Source organism: Aulonocara stuartgranti (genome assembly GCF_965226115.1).
Source record: "Aulonocara stuartgranti genome assembly, chromosome: 22".
Classification (NCBI taxonomy): domain Eukaryota; kingdom Metazoa; phylum Chordata; class Actinopteri; order Cichliformes; family Cichlidae; genus Aulonocara; species Aulonocara stuartgranti.
In genome coordinates, this window is record NC_138957.1 from 31,940,001 (window position 1) to 31,958,458 (window position 18,458).

Sequence of the window (18,458 nt, forward strand, 5' to 3'; positions counted from 1 at the left end):
TTCAGACGCTTATCTGACGTTAAACTAAATCTAAGTCACTAAATCCTCCTGTGGGTAAAAACAACTTTAATCAACTTTCCCTTGTACAAAATAAACGAGACAAACACAAACTGAATTAAAAATAATGACGCTCATCTCCAAAATCATCTGTTTTTTCCCAGTGTCTTTTTCTAAAATCTACATTGTTAATGATGAGTGATTTTAAAAATCTTCCACTGAGACAAAAGCAGCCATAAATGTAGATCCTCTATATGTTGATCACGTCTCTGTGTCAGTATAAGACTTTAGTGCAGCCTCTCTGGTTCACTGCAGTCTTTGTCTCTGTGTTTCTGTCAGGTGTTCACATTTTCCAGTGGATGTACGGCTGTGAATGGGATGAAACGGGTGAAGTGAATGGATATATGCAGCATGGTTATGATGGAGAGGACTTCATCAGCTTTGACCTGAAGGACCAGACATGGGTCGCTCCAAAACAACAGGCTAAGATCACCAAAGACAAGTGGGACAGTAACAGAGGTCTGATCGCACAGTATAAGAATTACCTCACCCAGATTTGTCCTGAGTGGGTGAAGAAGTATGTGAACTATGGGAGGAGCTCTCTGATGAAAACAGGTAAAATCTATGACCAGAATTAGATTGTTAACCAATAGTAATATGTCTCAGTTTATTGCTTACTATGATATTAAATTAATATAATAACACTTTGTATGGCATTTTAATACATTCTTTAAATTTCATTTAATTGTATAAACTACATCACATCAAAAATAAATCAGTATGCTTCTAATAATAATAATCTTCTTCTTTTTCAAGTTGCTCCTGGTTGCCACAGCAGATCATCTTCCACAGTTTTAGCTCTGATATACTCATTTCTAATCCTTCTCACTCCTTATGATAATTTTAATATCATCAGCTCTGTCTCCTGTATTTGTCTCAGTGCCACCATCCTCAGATATTAAATCACAGCAGGTCTCACTGCCATCTTGTAAACCTTCCTTTCCACTCTTGCTCGTCTCCATCCACTCCACCTTGTCCGCGCTCTTTTCTTCACGTCTCGTCTGCACTGTGCACCTCTCCAGCTCAAATACAAGTAATAGTAATAATACAGAAAGAATGAACTGTTTGTCTTTACTCCACAGATCTCCCCAAAGTGTCTCTCCTCCAGAAGTCTTCCTCCTCTCCAGTCACCTGCCACGCTACAGGTTTCTATCCTAACAGAGCCGAGATGGTCTGGAAAAAAGATGGAGTGGAGCTTCATGAGGGTGTGAACAAAGGAGAGATCCTCACCAACAATGACGGGACCTTCCAGATGAGTGTTGACCTGGATCTCTCATCAGTCAAACCTGAAGACTGGGAGAGGTACAACTGTGTGTTTCAGCTCTCTGGTGTGAACGAGGACATCGTCACCAAACTGGACAAATCAGAGATTCAGACCAATGAAGGTGAGTCTGGAATCAGGATCAGATGAGTGATGAACATGGGAAACACACACTTGAATTACTGCAATAACCTGTGGTTCATGTTGGATGAGGTAATCTGTTTGTTTAGGTTTTCTTTCTGTCAGAATAATTTTAAAACCTAAATCAGTTTAGACCAAGTTGAAACAGGAGGGTGACGAGACACAGCTGACGTAAAACTAAACGGATGAAACACTGAGTGAACTTAACGCAGGGACAGAAACAGAGACCCTTCAAGGACCAATAACACTCTGTGACTACAACACTAACAACAACTAAAACACAAACAGGTCTGAAGGATCCACTAACACAGCACAGGTGAAAATAAAGATCAGACAAGTAAAGTAAGTCAGACAGGTAAAAACTAGAAACTTTAATTTTAATGTGGTTTTAGTGACCCTGATTTTTTTTTTTTTCTGGTTTTATGTGATCTGTTTATAACATGGAAGAATCAAACCTGCTGTGATACTGTGTTCATTCACCTGTTGTTGATGACTGGCTCAGTGTAACTGCTAAACATCAAACTGTGATACAGTTTGATTATTCACTAATCTACATTAAAACATTGTCTGTGGTGTTTTATAGATAAAGGTCTGGTGTGGTCTTAATGAACGTTGGTCCAACAGTGAGATGAACTACAGAATGTAAATGTGTTGGTTTCAGGTTCTTCAGTCTTCCCTGCTGGTGTTGTTGTCCGGATTATGGGCATCCTGCTCCTCCTGACTGTCTGCTTCTCTGCAGTCTTTATCTGGAGGAGAAAATATAAAGGTGAGAAATGTGAAACACATTTACCTTCAACAGTTTCCAACATTTTGATGTTTATGCTCTTATAATTTGATGTTTCATGTCTGTTACTTCCCATGTGATAAAGTTCATAATGTGTAAATATTTGATATTCAATCAAATGTTTCATACAAGTGGTGCAAACAGTGCCTTTATTCTTATGTGCTTTTGTATGATTTGAATAAATAACTGTGTTACTGTCTGTGTTTTCAGAGCTGCACTGACAGTAAGTATTTAATTTATTATATATGTATATATATTTTATTAGATTTTCTTAAAAATAATTTTATTTGGTTTTTTTTATTTCAGATTTAAATGTTTATTTAAAATGTTTGAGACTTAAGATGTTTAAAAGATTTCTCTGTCTGTGACTCAGTGCAGCTTTAGAAAGAAATTTATCGCTCAACCATCTCAGCTTCGCATGAAGTCAGCCTCTCCCAGCTGTCATGACTCAAAGCTACATCCAGGACGAGATGCCAGTCTATCTGAGAAAGAGAGAGACAACCACACAAACTCACACATGCAGGGAAAACTTAGAATTAAAGTGATTAATTAATTTCTGGTAATTAAATTATTTTAGAATAAACATTCTTTCTGTGTGGAGCTTACATGTTCTCCCCGTGTTTGCGTGGGTTCTCCCCGGGTACTCCGGCTTCCTCCCTCCGTCCAAAGACATGCAGTTAGTGGGGATAGGTTAATTGGAAACACTAAATTGCCCATAGGCCTGAATGTGAGTGCGATTGGTTGTCTCTGTCTGTGTGTTAGCCCTGCAACAGACTGGCGACCTGTCCAGGGTGTACCCTGCCTCTCGCCTTAAAACAGCTGGGATAGGCTCCAGCGCCCCCAACGATCCTGAAAATGATCAGCGGAAACGAATGGATGGATGCATTAAACCTGACATGCATCTTTTTATACTGTGGATGGAAACCTACACAGTTACAGTGAGAACCTGCAGGAACTTATGATCAGGAAGCTTCCTGCTGCATCCAAAATGGAGAAACTGAAAATAAAACAAGACGTTATTTGGTTTTAATTTACAATGCAAGTCAGATTCAGTTTACATAAAATGTTTGCACTGAAAACCTTTAGTTTTGGTGAGAGAGATCACTGCAGGAGCTCTCAGGCAAAGCTGAGCACACACACACACAAGTGCTTTTAAGAAATTAAAGAAAACTGATTTGCTCACGATATGATTTACACTGTAAATCATATCGTGAGCAAATCAGTTTTCTTTACAGTGTAAATCATATCACAGAATATGATGAGCTTATGTTAAGACGAACTGAAGAGGAGGAGAGGGGCAGGTGCTGCTAGGGCGAGACTCTCGCGGAGTCCTTTAGTGCTGCAGGCAGGCAACATGCTCAAATAGCGCACAACTTCAGGTTTTTTATTTCTATATGATAATTCTGCATTATTACGCAATAATAAGTAGTCTGATGTCCTGTAATCATTATGAAGCTATATTATTATATTATTATTACAATTACATAATGCAATATATAGTGTATTATGAAATACAATGGAAAAATTACGTTTTTGTACAGAGTATCGGTGTCTGATCAGTATCGTCGTTACCACGGACACTTGGAGTACAGTAAAAAACAAAACAAAAAACAAGCCTTATAAGTGTTGCTGCCACAGAGCTGCCCTTGCTTGCTTGATCGCTGATCTAGAACTTTCTACGTGTGTAAGCGTGTGGGTGGGGGAGGGGCGCATTGACTGGGCAGGAAAATCAAAGCCTCCATGTTCCGTTTATAAATGGATGGAAGTAGAACTAGCTGAACTGAGCTCACTAACATATCTGTACTGTATTACAGAGCACAACAACATCGCCTATATTGTGCAGTTTAAGCAAATTCAAGCAATGCAGACACATTACACCACCCTACGTCACTTAGCTTCTATAATGGCTGCCAGAGCTGTACTGGGTTTTATCGAGCATTTTCCCGATGGGCCGGCCTCTGGACACTGGATTACCATCAACCGTGACTCTCTCCTGTGTGCAGTTCCCTCGTTATCCCTCAGTGTGTTTAAGCCCCGTGTTTCTGTCTGTCACTGTTGCGTTGTACCATCATCCTACACTGTGTGTTCGGTCCATAAATCTGCCTAATTTATTTGTGTCTTTAGTTTAGTTAGTTTTTTCCTTGTTCAGCAATAAAGCTGTTTTTTAAGTTTATGTTTTGTGTCCTGGAGTCTGAATATTGGACCCTTTTTCTGGCTTCCTGCACACAGCACATGACAAGGAATTTAAAAAATGTGGGATTTTATCACAGGACAAAAAGGGCCTGTGTCCGGAGAGATCTAGCAGTATACAAATTTATGAATCTGTCATCAATAATCTTTACGGAGAAAATATGGGGAGATCAGATCAGTCACAGAACATTATATGGATATTATATGGAAATTAATATTATAAAATATCTTGTAAAATACAAGATATACATCCCAAAGATCACAGATCTGGCAAAAGGTCTTTAAAGATTTGTCTGGAAACATTTTATATAATAAAAGAAAATCTGCTTATAGCTCCAATGGCAAATTGGCAGGCCTTCATGTCAAAATATGAAGGGTCAGACACAGATCCTTCAGTGGAGTGTTTTTGTGTTTGTTTGTTTTTTATCTTGTCCTGCCTGGCAGCTTTTGCAATCAGAATAATGACTTGAACGGCAGTGCCAAACCCATTTTGCTTCTCCAAGGTCAGGTCTACAAACACTCTATTGGCTCCTCTTGTTCATGTGTTTCTTTTATCTGTTTATTTATTCATTTCTATTTGTGTTACTTCAGTTATTACATTATATGTGGCATAGTGTGTCTAAGGCACGAGAGAAAAAAAGAAAGGGAGAAAAATCGAGAAAATATAATAAAAGGGTAGAGTACAAATAGAAAAGCACAATGTACCGCAAACTGCTGCACCTGTAAAAAAAACAAAGATACAGCACCTGGAACAAAAAACACTGCAAATGCACAGATACACAAATCAATAACCTTCTTGTGGTGAGTGTGTGAGAGAGAGAATACCTGTGTCTTTGTCATAAAGGTACTTTAAAGGCACCGGTTTAGCTCAGTGGGATGAGCGACCCTGTGTTTTATGGCTGAGAACAGCAAGTTGAGTCCGACCTGTTGCCCCTTGCCACATGTCTCTCTCTCTCTCTCCCTGGCTTTTGTTTTTGTTTCAGTCTTAACTGTACCTTAAGGGCCGGAACCAGAAAAAGGCCCCAAAAAACAAATGTGCTTAATAAAATTAAAGTCTGGAAGCCACAATAATGCCCCCCAGGAGCCAGAGGCAAACAGAGATGGAACCAGGACAACCAGGCCATCCACAGCCCCCAAGAATACTGAAGACCTGAGGCCATACATCTCGGCTTTTTATGTAAAAACCATGTCAGCTTTGACAGTTGACTTTTCATATCCTTATAAAGGAATAAGGAAAGGACCACGGAGAGTAGCCTGCTGATCTCTGCAAGTGACTGTAAGAAACATGAGCAATCTGACAGCTCCCCAAAAATGAAGCTAAAACATCTCCAAAACGTCCAGGTCATAAGCTCTGATTCCTCCATGTTAGCCAATCCATCTGGGATCAAACCAGGGGCAGATCTTCAGAGTGGGGGCTGCCCATCTGCTGTAGAGCCTCTTCAGTAAACCCGAGAAAAAAAACAGAGGCCCCGCCGCACTTTTTCAGTAAATTAAATGTGTTAGTAAGCTGTAACTGACGTCATTAGCTAAGACGAGCTGTTGAGGAAAGCCATGCTCATTAACTGGTCAATGCATATGAATGAATTGACCCTGACTAGAGAAATCACTGTGAGCTTGAAAGTTAATTAAAATCAGCTGGAATGTAAATGTGTTCTGAGCTTCTGTTGTTTAAATGTGCTTTAAAACAATGGTAACATTAATAAATATAATTAACATTTATACTATAAGGGTAGAAACAAAGCATGGATCCATTTGCATTAGTATCGATCTAATACTGATATCGATCCAAATGTTGATACTATTGACATTTGGATCGACCCGTCCACCTCTAGTGCAAACAGCAGCATGTTTCAGTGTCTCCACATCAGTGAGGACAGTAACACCAAATCAAACGACCGTGCTCTTCATTAATCCCTCATTAATGGCACATTTAACAGTTTTAGCTGAAGATGAATTTCTGAGGTTTGAAAATGTTAAATGTTTTTTTTGTAATCATATTTTCTAATATTCTTTTATGTATTTCATGCACGTATTTTAAGACAGGTGGGAATTATGTCTCCTCACCCCCGTCTTCATCACTAATGGCCTAGTCCAGTATTTACTTGGGCGTGACTTAACCAGTTAACCAATACTAACCTGTTATATGTCAGCTGGTCTATCCATGAAGATGTGATTGGTTAATTTGAATTTTTTTCTGTTTCCTGTTTTTAGCGTAAGCACACTGTTACTGTGTTACTATGACCCTGATGAAGGCCACAAGCCGAAACGCGTTGGTGAGTCAATAAAGTTGACTGACCAACGCTCTTCCTCCTCACATGTGGTCACAACTCTGCTAACAAGAGCTCAGACTGTCCCTCTGATATCCTGAATTATGTCAGGATTTATACAATTACTTCAACTCCTGAATTAAACCATGAAATTATCACTGCTGCTGCCTAAAAAAGGAAGAAACATCTTCCTTTTTTAGTTTTGTTTCTTCCTTTTTTTGTTTAGTAAAATCAGGATCAGCTGATCTTTGCTTGATGTCATCTCCATTTTTTTCACAGAGTGTTTTTTCACATGTTGAGTTTCTTACACAGCAATTACACATCCGGAAAATAGAACCATGGAACAAGACAATGCCTGACTTGAGAACGTGCTGCACTGGATTGAGTTAGCTGCCCTAAAGCTCACTGCCACTGCAGTAGACACTGGACTACAGACTACCATCAACTACATAAGAAGAGGATGGCCCAATTACAGTGGTAATTAACCACTAAACATCAGAACTTACATGAAAGTGAAAAGTTAGCTATCAGAGGCTGATGCCTTTTGTCTTACAAGGATGCAGGAGCATCATTCCAGGGTCACAGAGAGCAGACATTTGAAATAAAATATGATGGGAAACAATGACTCATCAAGTGCAGAGATGTGACAAATTAATGGGTTTGGTGGCCAAGGCTCTTGGTGGAGCTGATTAAAAGTGATATAACTGCTGATACGTTATGTTTCATGTTAAGGAAACTGCTCTATAAGTTTTGTAAGTGACTTTGGTTTATGAAACCTTTCCTTATGTAATAACTTTACTTGCAAATTACATGAAGCTTATAGGTGAGTACTGTGAGGAAGATCTGTAATCACTCATTTGCCTGGTTTCCTGTGTGTTCAGGTGCTAATCAGTTCCTTACATCGGTTACACTTTCCCACACTGTCAAACTCAATGCTGACATCATCGTACATCCAGCTTGTTATCAGTGCTTACTTCAAAAGTCTGCATGCTGATGGTACGGTGGTGGCATCAGCGCCAGTGGAATTAGCAGTTTGCACATCTGAAAATAGCAACTGTCAGTACTGAAAGGTATATACAGATGTAATAGCAACATATAGTCTCATCCTGAAGTGATATTTTTCATTGAAGACTTTGCTTATTTCAGCAAGACAATGGTAAACAACAAACTGGAGCTATTACAACAGCATTTGCTGTTACCGGGTTAGACTTGAGTGAATTGTACACGTATCAGTTTCATGTTCTGGGTTGTTAGTAGTTGTACCCAGTGTTATCTTGTTTTGCTGTAGTTCATCTGTTTCATGGTTCAGTGTGTTGTGTGAGGCTTTATTTCAGGCAATTTATTTTTATTTGGTAGGAAAGTATAGAACGTGAGAGGAAAGTTGGACAAGAATGAAGACATGGAGAAAATAGTCTGGGACAGAGTTGAACCGATGTCCCTGCAGAAGGCCTTTGGTGGATGGGTCACCTGTTCTTTGTCTGTTTTTTATGTGGTGTCAAAGTCTCAATGTTCAGCTGAGTTTATAAATAACTTCAAGGTGTATAGTATAATTAAATAAAGGTTATAAATAAATAAAATAATTTATATATATAAAAAATGTGTCTACAAACGTTCTTGATTTTTACCACACAATGGCCAAACCATTAACTTTATTTGGAAGGTATATATCAACATCCTTAAAGTCTGACACACAAACAAACAAGAAAACTCAGACTTTATTATGAAAACTGTTCTGTCTATAGGTGGGGTATTCCACCTACACAATCAAAAGTAAAGATTTGTCTTTTTTTGTTATTGCTGTTCAGTCTTGACCTTGTGAGCATGACTCGCATCTAAAGATTCAAAGGTTTAGGCAACGAAACAACACAAAATTGATCAGAATGTTAATCCAGAGGGAAGGAAACACAGGAACACTCTCGACATTCCTTAGAGATGGGACACCAGGGAAGACCTGTGCACAGGGAAACATACAATTAATTGCCAGAAGTCGTAGAGAACACTGTCAGATATCTCAGGGATGGTTTCACTCACAAGGCAGGTCAACAATTTAGAGTTGAGTGACTGTCAGCCACTGCCTCAAGAAGGTGGGTGATGATCCACATGTGAGGAGGGCGGGGACTTGAAGTAAAGGCCGCCCACAACGATTACACACAGACACAAACCTGCCAGAGGAATATCAAGGCAAGAGAATGATTAGCCTGACTGGACAAAGGGGCAGGACGAACTTCATGTGTTGTGATTCCTGGCACTTTTAAGACTACATTACTACTGTCGTGTACTGCGTAATTGAAGTCTATTTTCTGTTAATGTATCTCACAAAATGTCTAAATATTTTGACTCTCCTTTTATTTTGATTGCACCGACTTTTTCACAGACATTTCAAAATGAATAAAGTTTTTTATTGAGTTACAGGCTTTTTGCATGTTAACTATTGTCTTTTGGAAAATGCTTATTCAGGCTTGAAAACTTCAAATATGTTGTGAGTAAAGTGCCAAACTGAAAAGAAAGCTGTAACAATCGCAGAATTGGTCAGCAGGGGGCGCTGTAACACTGTTTATGTCTCTATAACAGCTATCCAGCTTATCATTTTCAGGGTCGCGGGGGGGGGGGGGGCGCCGGAGCCTATCCCAGCCAGTGGCGTGTCTACAAAATTTTTGTTGGGGGGGCAAGGTAGGGGCACAGATTTGGAGAAGGGTGGCAGATGTAATTGGCAGATAATGTTTAAAAACAATTCTACCAACCCTTAACCATAATTCAATAATCCTATAAACCTAATAACCAAATGCGCTTTTAACTCTTATTAGAATGAGATTTTAACCACTACGGTGCAAAGTTTTTAGATACTGCGTTGATAAAGTACAAGAGATACAATCAGTGCTTTGTCAGTGTTTACTCAGCATTCAAGGACATCAATATTTGCATAGTATTTTTACTGACATATAGTGCACATATGTTTTGAGCAAAAACATTTTTGAATATTAAAATACGAACACTTGTAACAAACAATTGACAAATTAGCCAGTTCCAATGTAAAACTTTCTCTGCCTGTTAAAAAAAGAAGATAATCTTCTCACAAACTGGTGTTTGATTTTGAAACAGGAAAAAAGTGGAGAAACAACTGAAAAGACTAACATTTGAATAAAACCTGAAAGCAAGTAAATACTTTCTATGCTGCCTTATGGTAAACTTTGGTAATATTGATAAAGAACAACACTGGCTGATGATGAAATACAGTCAGCTGGCATGGTGACACTGCCAGTATTAACCTGCAGGGCTGGACTGGGACAGAAAATCGAGCATTTTGACTAGAGACCGGCCCACCAGGTATTAAAGCCATAAAGCCTTTGAATGAAAACAAACCCTGTTGTGACAGTGATGTACAGTCTTTTTGGTATATGTATGATTTCTATACATTTTATGTCAGATAAAAACTTTGGTTGTACGATTTAGATAATTATTTAATAAAAGCGAGATATTTTAAATGAGAATAAGAAAGAAAAGTATTTCTTTGTGCCCCACTTTCCCTGTTAAAGCCCTACCTGGCCCCCTGGCAAAACTTTCCTAGACCCGCCCCTGCACAGTTACCAGCTGTCAGCTACTTAGAAAAGGATGCTGGTGTTATTTATCTCTCAGAAACAGTTCATAACTTCCCTTCAACTCATTCATGTCACCTAAAAGGTAAACCTGTTTCTCCATCACCTGTTCAGCTCTGATGATTCAGTAAGGACATCTCCTGGTTTCATCTTCATGTTTCCCTCTCACCACATATCTAAACAGACATCATGACCAGCAGCTTTACAGCTGTGGCTCCAGCAAACATCAGCTGATACTAGAAATTAATATTAAATAAATTCTAACAACAGCTGATCAAGCTTAAACGTGCTGCTGTTGTTTAGCGCGACATCTGCTGGTTTCCTCTTTCTGGCGCAAAGTGAGCGATAAATAAACAAGAGAGCCGATCAGCTGATCATTGATCAGTTTCATGATTGAAGTAGAAACAGGAGAGGGAGGGGGAGAGAATGAGAGAAGAAGAGGCAGCTGTGCAGCATAAAGACAGAATAAATCCAGCTTTGTGTCTTTTTTTCATTATAGCGAAAGTTTGGGACAAACTGCGTCTCTTCTCAGCTCAATACGAAACGCGTAATATTTTCTCTGAATGAGGGACCATTCCATTTTTTTTAAGGAGCCGTTGGCAACTCTACTAACTAACCTTATGAATAAAATAAAGTTCACTATCAGTAACATCATAGCAACCGAACAGCTGTATATAAACTCTGTCAAGCTGGCTAGAACGCAGTACGAGTTATTGCAACTGAGGGTAAAAAGTCAGCACAACGAAAATAAACTCCACCTAAACTTGGTTTATATCTGACCCAGATAGACTGCAGGGGCCCGTTCTTCGTACGTCGCTTACTACATCCAAGATCAAATGACACATCCAAGACCAAACCATCGCGCTAACCGTGAGCTCGCTAATCCGGTTCCCCGAACACACCTGCCGTTGACGATTAGTACAGCTGGACGCAGTAATGTGACATCACTGGGTGTCGTAAAAGGGGCTACGCATCGATAGTAGAAACATTGATCGGCAACCCGCTGATTGGTCGGCGAAAATGTCGAAGGAGCGCGCTCGGCTCGGTATTTTCCGGCAGCAGAGCAAGAACTCTTGAGTGAGGGATTTCAGGAGTTTCAGAGTCTAATTAAAACGCAAGAGAACACTGCAAAGGCTGCAAAAGCAAGGAGAGAGGGCTGGCAGAAAGTTGCTGACAAATCAAACTCGTAGGTAATTTAATAATAATAATAATAATGGATTGGGTTTATATAGCGCTTTCCAAGGCACCCAAAGCGCTGTACGATACCACTATTCATTCACTCCCACATTCACACACTGGTGGAGGCAGCTACGGTTGTAGCCAGGCTGCCATATCGCGCCATCGGCCCCTCTGGCCAACACCAGTAGGCGGTAGGGTAGATCTATCATATGACACTATATTGTCCAATATCATATGGCATTATATTATATTATAATATGTTATATTATATCCCCTTTCACATTAGAGCCACAACAGGACCCACAAGAACATGGGAACAAGTAAAAGTGGAATACAGGAGTATTCTACAGAATGGTAATATTTATCTCTTAGATTGCTTTGCATCTCTTGGCAAGGTAATACTGGCCTGTAATACTCTGTTAGTTTGTTCATAACAGCAACCAAGAAAAGGGCAGAGCAAAAAAAGACAGGTCCTCGTCAACAAGTTGGTTAAGTGAATAATACCCTCACGGGAATATCGATATCTCTCTATGAGCACACTGTCGCGCTGAGCTAAAGGATCCTGTCTATCCCGCAATATACGCTGAATTCTGAGGACTCTCCTTATCAATCTTGCACCTTCCGCAATGGGTTGGTCGCGTATACGGACAGGACATGGCTGCGACAGGCTTCCCAAATCCACCTTCGCTTTTATAGCCGTGGTCTCTCATCTTGATTACACGAAGTAATTTACAATTACTACTCTGAAATATGAATTACATCTGTAATAATCACATACATGTAATAGAATGTTAATAGTACATTTCCCTTTTTTAGGAAATGACCTGTATGTATCTGTATGAAATCAATAAATGGATCAGGTGCTGCATTATCTTTAGTTACATTGATGTTATTTATTTATGGTGAAACAGTGGTGGAATATCGCTGTTGCTTTCGTATACATGAAGCGGACATACCTGCGTGGCCGCGATCTAATCCTGTTTACATAAAGTAAACCTGCTCCCGAGCAGGTTTACGCTTACGGCTCTGTTGCTATGACAGCAAGTCCCGGATGAGCTTCGGGGAACCGAATGATCCAGGATCACGCAAAATCGTCAACAATCTAATCCAGCTAACTCACTTAGCGAGGTACGAAGAACAGGCCCCAGGTCATGACTTCTTACCTGAAGTTCAGTTCACCTGACACTCGGACTGGTGGCTGCCTCGGGGCTCCCCTTCCCTCATCCACCTGCTGGCCTCTGTGGAAGCTCCGCCATAGCCACCACCAAACGACTGAGTTATTTTTACACATCGACCTGCATCTGGCCAATCCACCACCTCTCATTGTTCATGCAGTTACAAAAAAAATAAAAAATAAGTCACCGGGCATATGCCCGGTATGCCCGATGGCCAGTCCAGCTATGTTAACCTGCAACCAAATCTGCAGCTCCATACAGCAATGTTACGACTTAGATTATATCTTATAACTCATAACTCTTATGTTAGCTGCCCTCAGTAGCAAACTGTCTGAAATATTCCACGGCTGCAATAATTCTTTAAGTGTTATTTTTTCCTTGGTATTCTAATTTCACTGAAGTTTACTAAACTCAACAAACTTAATATTACTTACCAGGACATTTATTCTGTCCTCATTTTCTTTCACCGAAAAATTGTTTCCTGCAGTGCCGTGTTTCTGCTTGGCTCTCCTACCTTTGCTAACGTGATGCACATAGTGCAGAAGCCGATGCTGCATTCACTTACACTCGGATATCTGAGCTTCACCGTGAAAACATAATCGGACATTTGATATTTGATTGAATTTTATTGTTTTGCCTTTGGGGTGGCACCTGGGGTGGCCACCCCGCTGGACACGCCACTGATCCCAGCTGTCATAGGGCAAGAGGCAGGGTACACCCTGGACAGAGGGAACCATTTGCACTCACTTTTACTCACATTCTATGGGCAGTTTGAAGTTTCCAATTAGCCTAACCCCACAGCATGTCTTTAGACTGTGGGAGGAAGCCTGAAGAGAAGCCACACAAACACAGAGAGAACATGCAAACTCCAGAAAGACTAGTGATCCTTAATTTTTTAGGGCTATCATGGTTTTCAGTTTTATTTATACCCCAAAATATAAATATATGGGTCCCACCACTTTAAAACTGAAAATCATGCCAGCCCTAAAAAAAAAAATTGTGGTTAGATAAATATTTTTTTGATTTTGTGCATGATTAATTAGATATCTGAAAGCATTTTCTGTTACATTTTACTATTTTTAATGATACGGTTATTAGATGTGATATTGAAAAATGTCACATTGGGTTATAGGGTGAAATGAAGTAAGCTAACCAACACTAGGAAAGTCAAGCAGCTTCTTTCATTTGGACTTTGCTGTGAGTTTAATTACCATCTGTCTCTGTTTGTTTTTTGAAACCCAGACTTGACTCTTAACATCCCCTAACGTCAGCTAGGAACGCACACCTGGACCAACCCAAATCATGAAATGAGGAGGGGGGAGGGGGCTCACTGAAATTAATATTTGTTGACCAAAACAAAACTAATGTCAGGAAACAAACACGTTTATAAGTAACTTGTGAAGTAAACATTATTTAATGGTGATATGTTAAAAAAAAAAAGTTTTAAAAAAGTTAAAAAAAAGAAGACAAGCTGACTTATACTGTTTTATCCACTGGAGGGAGCCCCACACCACAACTTGGTGAAATCATATTTGATATGTACTCTACATCAGTCATTCCTCACCTTTAAAGGAGTGCTTCTAAAAATTGAGGTGGTCATCTCCGCTTGCATTTCTGTAAAAGCCACAGCATGCCACCTTGGATGAGAATATGCATTCTTAACATTTTGCTGTCACAGTTTAGCTGTTTTCATTTCCACTGACACATCAGCTCCTAAGACCACAATACTACTACCAAAGTACTACAAGGATCCGGAAAAAAGGACAGAGGGGGGATATAAAATATACCAAATGTTTCTTGAATTGTTAGCACAAGTGTATATGTTTATGTATCTAGTCGAGTTTATATGCAGTAGTGCTCACTTGTTTTCTTTCATTTTATTACTTAACTGTATTTCATGTAAGTCATTGATATTAAATATTGATTTTACAGAGGGGTGGTAAGAGTTTGGTTTGAGATTTTCCTGTTAATATTTGGATATTTTTCTTGCATTAACAATTTTTTGATTAGAAAAGCAGAATAAAATGTGCAAATTAGCTTCATTTATAGTTTGTTATACTCCTTCCCTCTAATACAAATATTTCATTTCTAACTCTGAGTGTAAGTGCATAATTTAATAATAAGTGTTTCTGCTCACAAATGTCCACGAGCACAGACATGCACGCAAAAACTGCGTGACTCCTCGCTGGCTGTAACTCACCGCGCGTGTTCACCTGGAACGTCCTCTAAGAAGACGTGTGACCATTCTGATAGCCGTCTGTGTCTGCAGGTGAATGAGTGAAGCTACATAAACAGTTAAATTAGCATAGCTTACCAGCCGTAAACCCGACAACAACACAGTGGGTGTAAACTATAAATGAAGCTAATTTGCACAAAGACGCCGTAACCTCACAGACTCCAGGGGCAATCTGTACCAAATAGCTAAACAGTGAACCCAGATTTATAATAACAACAACAACAACAATAATAATGATAATAATAATAATAATAATAAATTATACAATGTCTACCCAGCATAACATAAACTACGCCTGTCATAACATCAAAAATAATAAAGACCAGATGAACCTAACTTTAACCCTTCTCTTTATCATTCATGGTTCATACGAAGATGTTTTACTTTCAGTTTCGTTAATAACCCTAAAGGGTGCGTTTAACCCAGATTTAAGTGACGTTTACTGTCAGAGTAAATTCCTATTGGCTCAGATGGAGCCCAGTGGTGACGTACCTCCTGGTTCTCCTCGTTTTCTCCTACTTTAGCTTTGATACTTGAGCTGTGTGTTCTAGACAAGCGAACACACAAAGTCTGTTAAAGGTTTGGATGTTTATGGTCACAATGAAGGCCTCCATCTTCTTTCTTCTCCTGGGAATGCAGGGAGCAGCGGCAGGTCAGTTTGATTTGAATGTTTTTGTGTTTTTTTATATGTCAGATTTATGTAATTTGAAATACAAATGGACAGATTGTTTGTTCCCCAGAGACTTCCTGTACGCTAAACATTTAGTTATGATAGATCCTTGTAGATAATTTCAATGTTAAGAAACAATCGATCATTTTATACATGTAATTAAATCGTCTGATTCTCTCTCACATCCCTAATAATGAACATTAAAGTTTAGATTAAAAGTTACGTTTAGCTAATAAAAATAAATAAATAAGGCAAATATTAAAACAAGGCGATTTCTGTCCAAACTATTTGATGATTTCCGTCTTTAAATCGTTCATGACGCATTTTTAAAGGTTGTGACTCTGCTGTGTTTCCAAACAGTCCAACAAATAAAAGATGAGTGAGGAGGCTCGTTGATAATCTGGTGACAGTAATCAACACTGTTCTTTAAAAACGGAGAACCATTTTAATTTTCATGAGGAATCAAAAATATTTTCACACAACAGCTGATTATTAAAGTTCACTAAAGTGTATTTAACACAAAGTATCTGTTAAAATTTAAGAGTTTAATTATTTAATTATTTGTTCAGTATACGCTGTACATGTAGAGCCACATGTCATTTGATGGAATTCATTAAAAGGTAAAAGAAGGCTGCTTTAGACTGTATTCAGTATTATTTCCCAGCGTTATGCATGTGAATACTTTCTGTTTGAAGGACATGCGCACACATGATGTAACGAATTACGCCCGGATTTAAGTTCACTGTTTTTCTGATGTTATTGATTCAGTAACAGCTCAATGATGGGACTTTTGTTGTGATTTGGCGTCATATAAATAAAATTAAATAGAATTCAGATGAACTAAACTAAGTCATTATTGCTTTATAATATCGTGGAGTTACCAGCAAGAGTTAATTTTGGTATCACTGCTGAATGATCAAGAAGAAGCTGCAGGTGAGAAATCCCTGAAAGGTTTTGCAACACACTCGCTCCTCCACCAGGGGGCGCTAATGAGAAGCGTTTTAAACTACTATGTGCATTGTTCAGTAACACAAACAAACAAATCCATGTACTTTTGATAACTGAAAGCTCTCCTGCAAACCTGATTATAGAGTGAAAGATAAAATCAAAAATGCTTAAGATAATATTCCCCCAATAATATTTACTTAACATTCGTTTTTTATTGATAATATTATTGATCAAACATATTGGAAAGTTTCTGTAACAATTTTGAATGTGCATTAATTGACAAAAGTCTATGAAAATAATATAAACAAAGAAGAAGCGTGGGAAACCCAGAAAATTATGAAAAAAAAAGTCTGGACAGTCACATCAAAACAATGAAATCAAATTCATATAATTTATAATATAAAAAACGGAAACAAAAAAGAAAACAACTCACTTTAGAAGTCCTGCTGCTTGATTCAGAAAAAGGAAAGAAGAAACTTTACGGTTCATACAGCGGCTAACAAAAGCAAAACAGATTAAAAATAATGTGCACTTTCTTTAACACTGAAAATAAAAAATATAGTCAAATTAAAGTTATAAAGAGTTCAAATCATTAATCATGAAAACTGAATTAAACTAAACTGAAGGATAAACACCAGTTTTAAAACTTTAAAGCTTTCTGTGTAAATCAGGTTCAAACTAGAATCTGTTGCAAAACACAAAATTACAGTTTTGAAGAAAAGAGGATCAGAAAATGACAATAAACACTGAATATCTGTTCATAAATCTATTTTGTGTTTATTGAAGGGACAGCAGGATTATCACAGGATGTCTTTAATGTGCTGTAGTTTTTCTTGTTGTGTTATTTTAGAAATAATGTGATTTATAAGTCTGTGTTCCTGAGATCTCACAACATTAACTGTTTCTTACAGTGACCCACTCGCTGAAGTATTTCTACACTGGATCCTCTCAAGTCCCAAACTTCCCAGAGTTTGTGGCTGTTGGGATGGTTGATGATGTTCAAGTCGTTCATTATGACAGCAACACAGAGAAAGCTGTGCCCAAACAGGACTGGTTTGCCAGGAACACAGATCAGCAGTACTGGGAGAGACAGACTGGGGGCTTATTGGGTCACCAGCAGTGGTTCAAAGCCAACATTGAGACTGTAAAGCAGCGCTTCAACCAAACTGGAGGTTTGTTCATGTTTAATTTTTACTGATATTTGCTGTTAATGTTTTCAGTGTGTTTTGTTTACAGTAGTAAACAGGTTTGCACACATTAAATGTTTCATTCAGATTACAGATTAAAATTATTAACATAATAATTCATAATAAATGTAGAACTACAGTCTGTGAAGCTTTAATTTAATTCAAACAGCTTTAATTATCATGTTTGTATGAACTGATATAATTTTTCAGTTAACTGGTTAGTTGATCAAAATATTAAAATAATAAAGTAAAAATTAATTATATTTGAAGTTTTCTGTTTATATTTAGGATTTTTGTCTCTGAGACGTTGACGGTTGTTTTTGCTACAATTTCTCAATGAACTGATTAATCAGAAAATAATCTCCTGCAGGATCTAAATAATCAGAGATTTATTTGTTTTACAATTATTGTGAACTAATATTTGACTTTTAATAAAAACAATCCTGGACTGAAACTCTCCTTCAGTGGAAGCTTCTAGAAAGACCTCAGGACAGTCTGGTGTGTAGTTTCTCACAGTTATACGATTTTTGTTAGAACGATAGGAGGCTGCAGAGTTTCAGAGGATGGAAACTTAAACCAGGATCAGGATCTGAGTCTGCTGCTCAGGGTCCATCTTAGTGTGTTTGTCTGTTCCTGCAGCTCACAGGAAGTCGCTCCACCTCTTAGTTTAGACGTCCCTCACAAATAATCACATGTTGTAATAAATTATAGAAAAAGAAAATATGTCAGACACATAATTTATCATCCAGAGTAGATGGTAAATGTGCTGC

At 38.4% G+C, this 18,458-nt stretch overlaps 1 protein-coding gene across 3 annotated transcripts in view; it reads left to right on the top strand.

Moving 5' to 3' along the window:
• Positions 1-18,458, top strand: part of LOC309699222 (class I histocompatibility antigen, F10 alpha chain-like) — a 151,283-nt gene that overhangs the window by 120,815 nt on the left and 12,010 nt on the right. Inside the window, exons 3-4 of one of the 3 annotated variants that reach the window (XM_082522166.1) lie at positions 337-612; positions 1,140-1,442. The exons of 1 other annotated variant lie outside the window; for it this stretch is intronic. In XM_082522166.1, the coding sequence (XP_082378292.1) occupies positions 337-612; positions 1,140-1,442 (579 nt within the window). Of the gene's footprint in view, positions 1-336; positions 613-1,139; positions 1,443-15,416; positions 15,536-17,412; positions 17,674-18,458 lie in introns of those variants that run through there. One more of the 3 variants, XM_082522164.1, reaches the window with a different exon arrangement.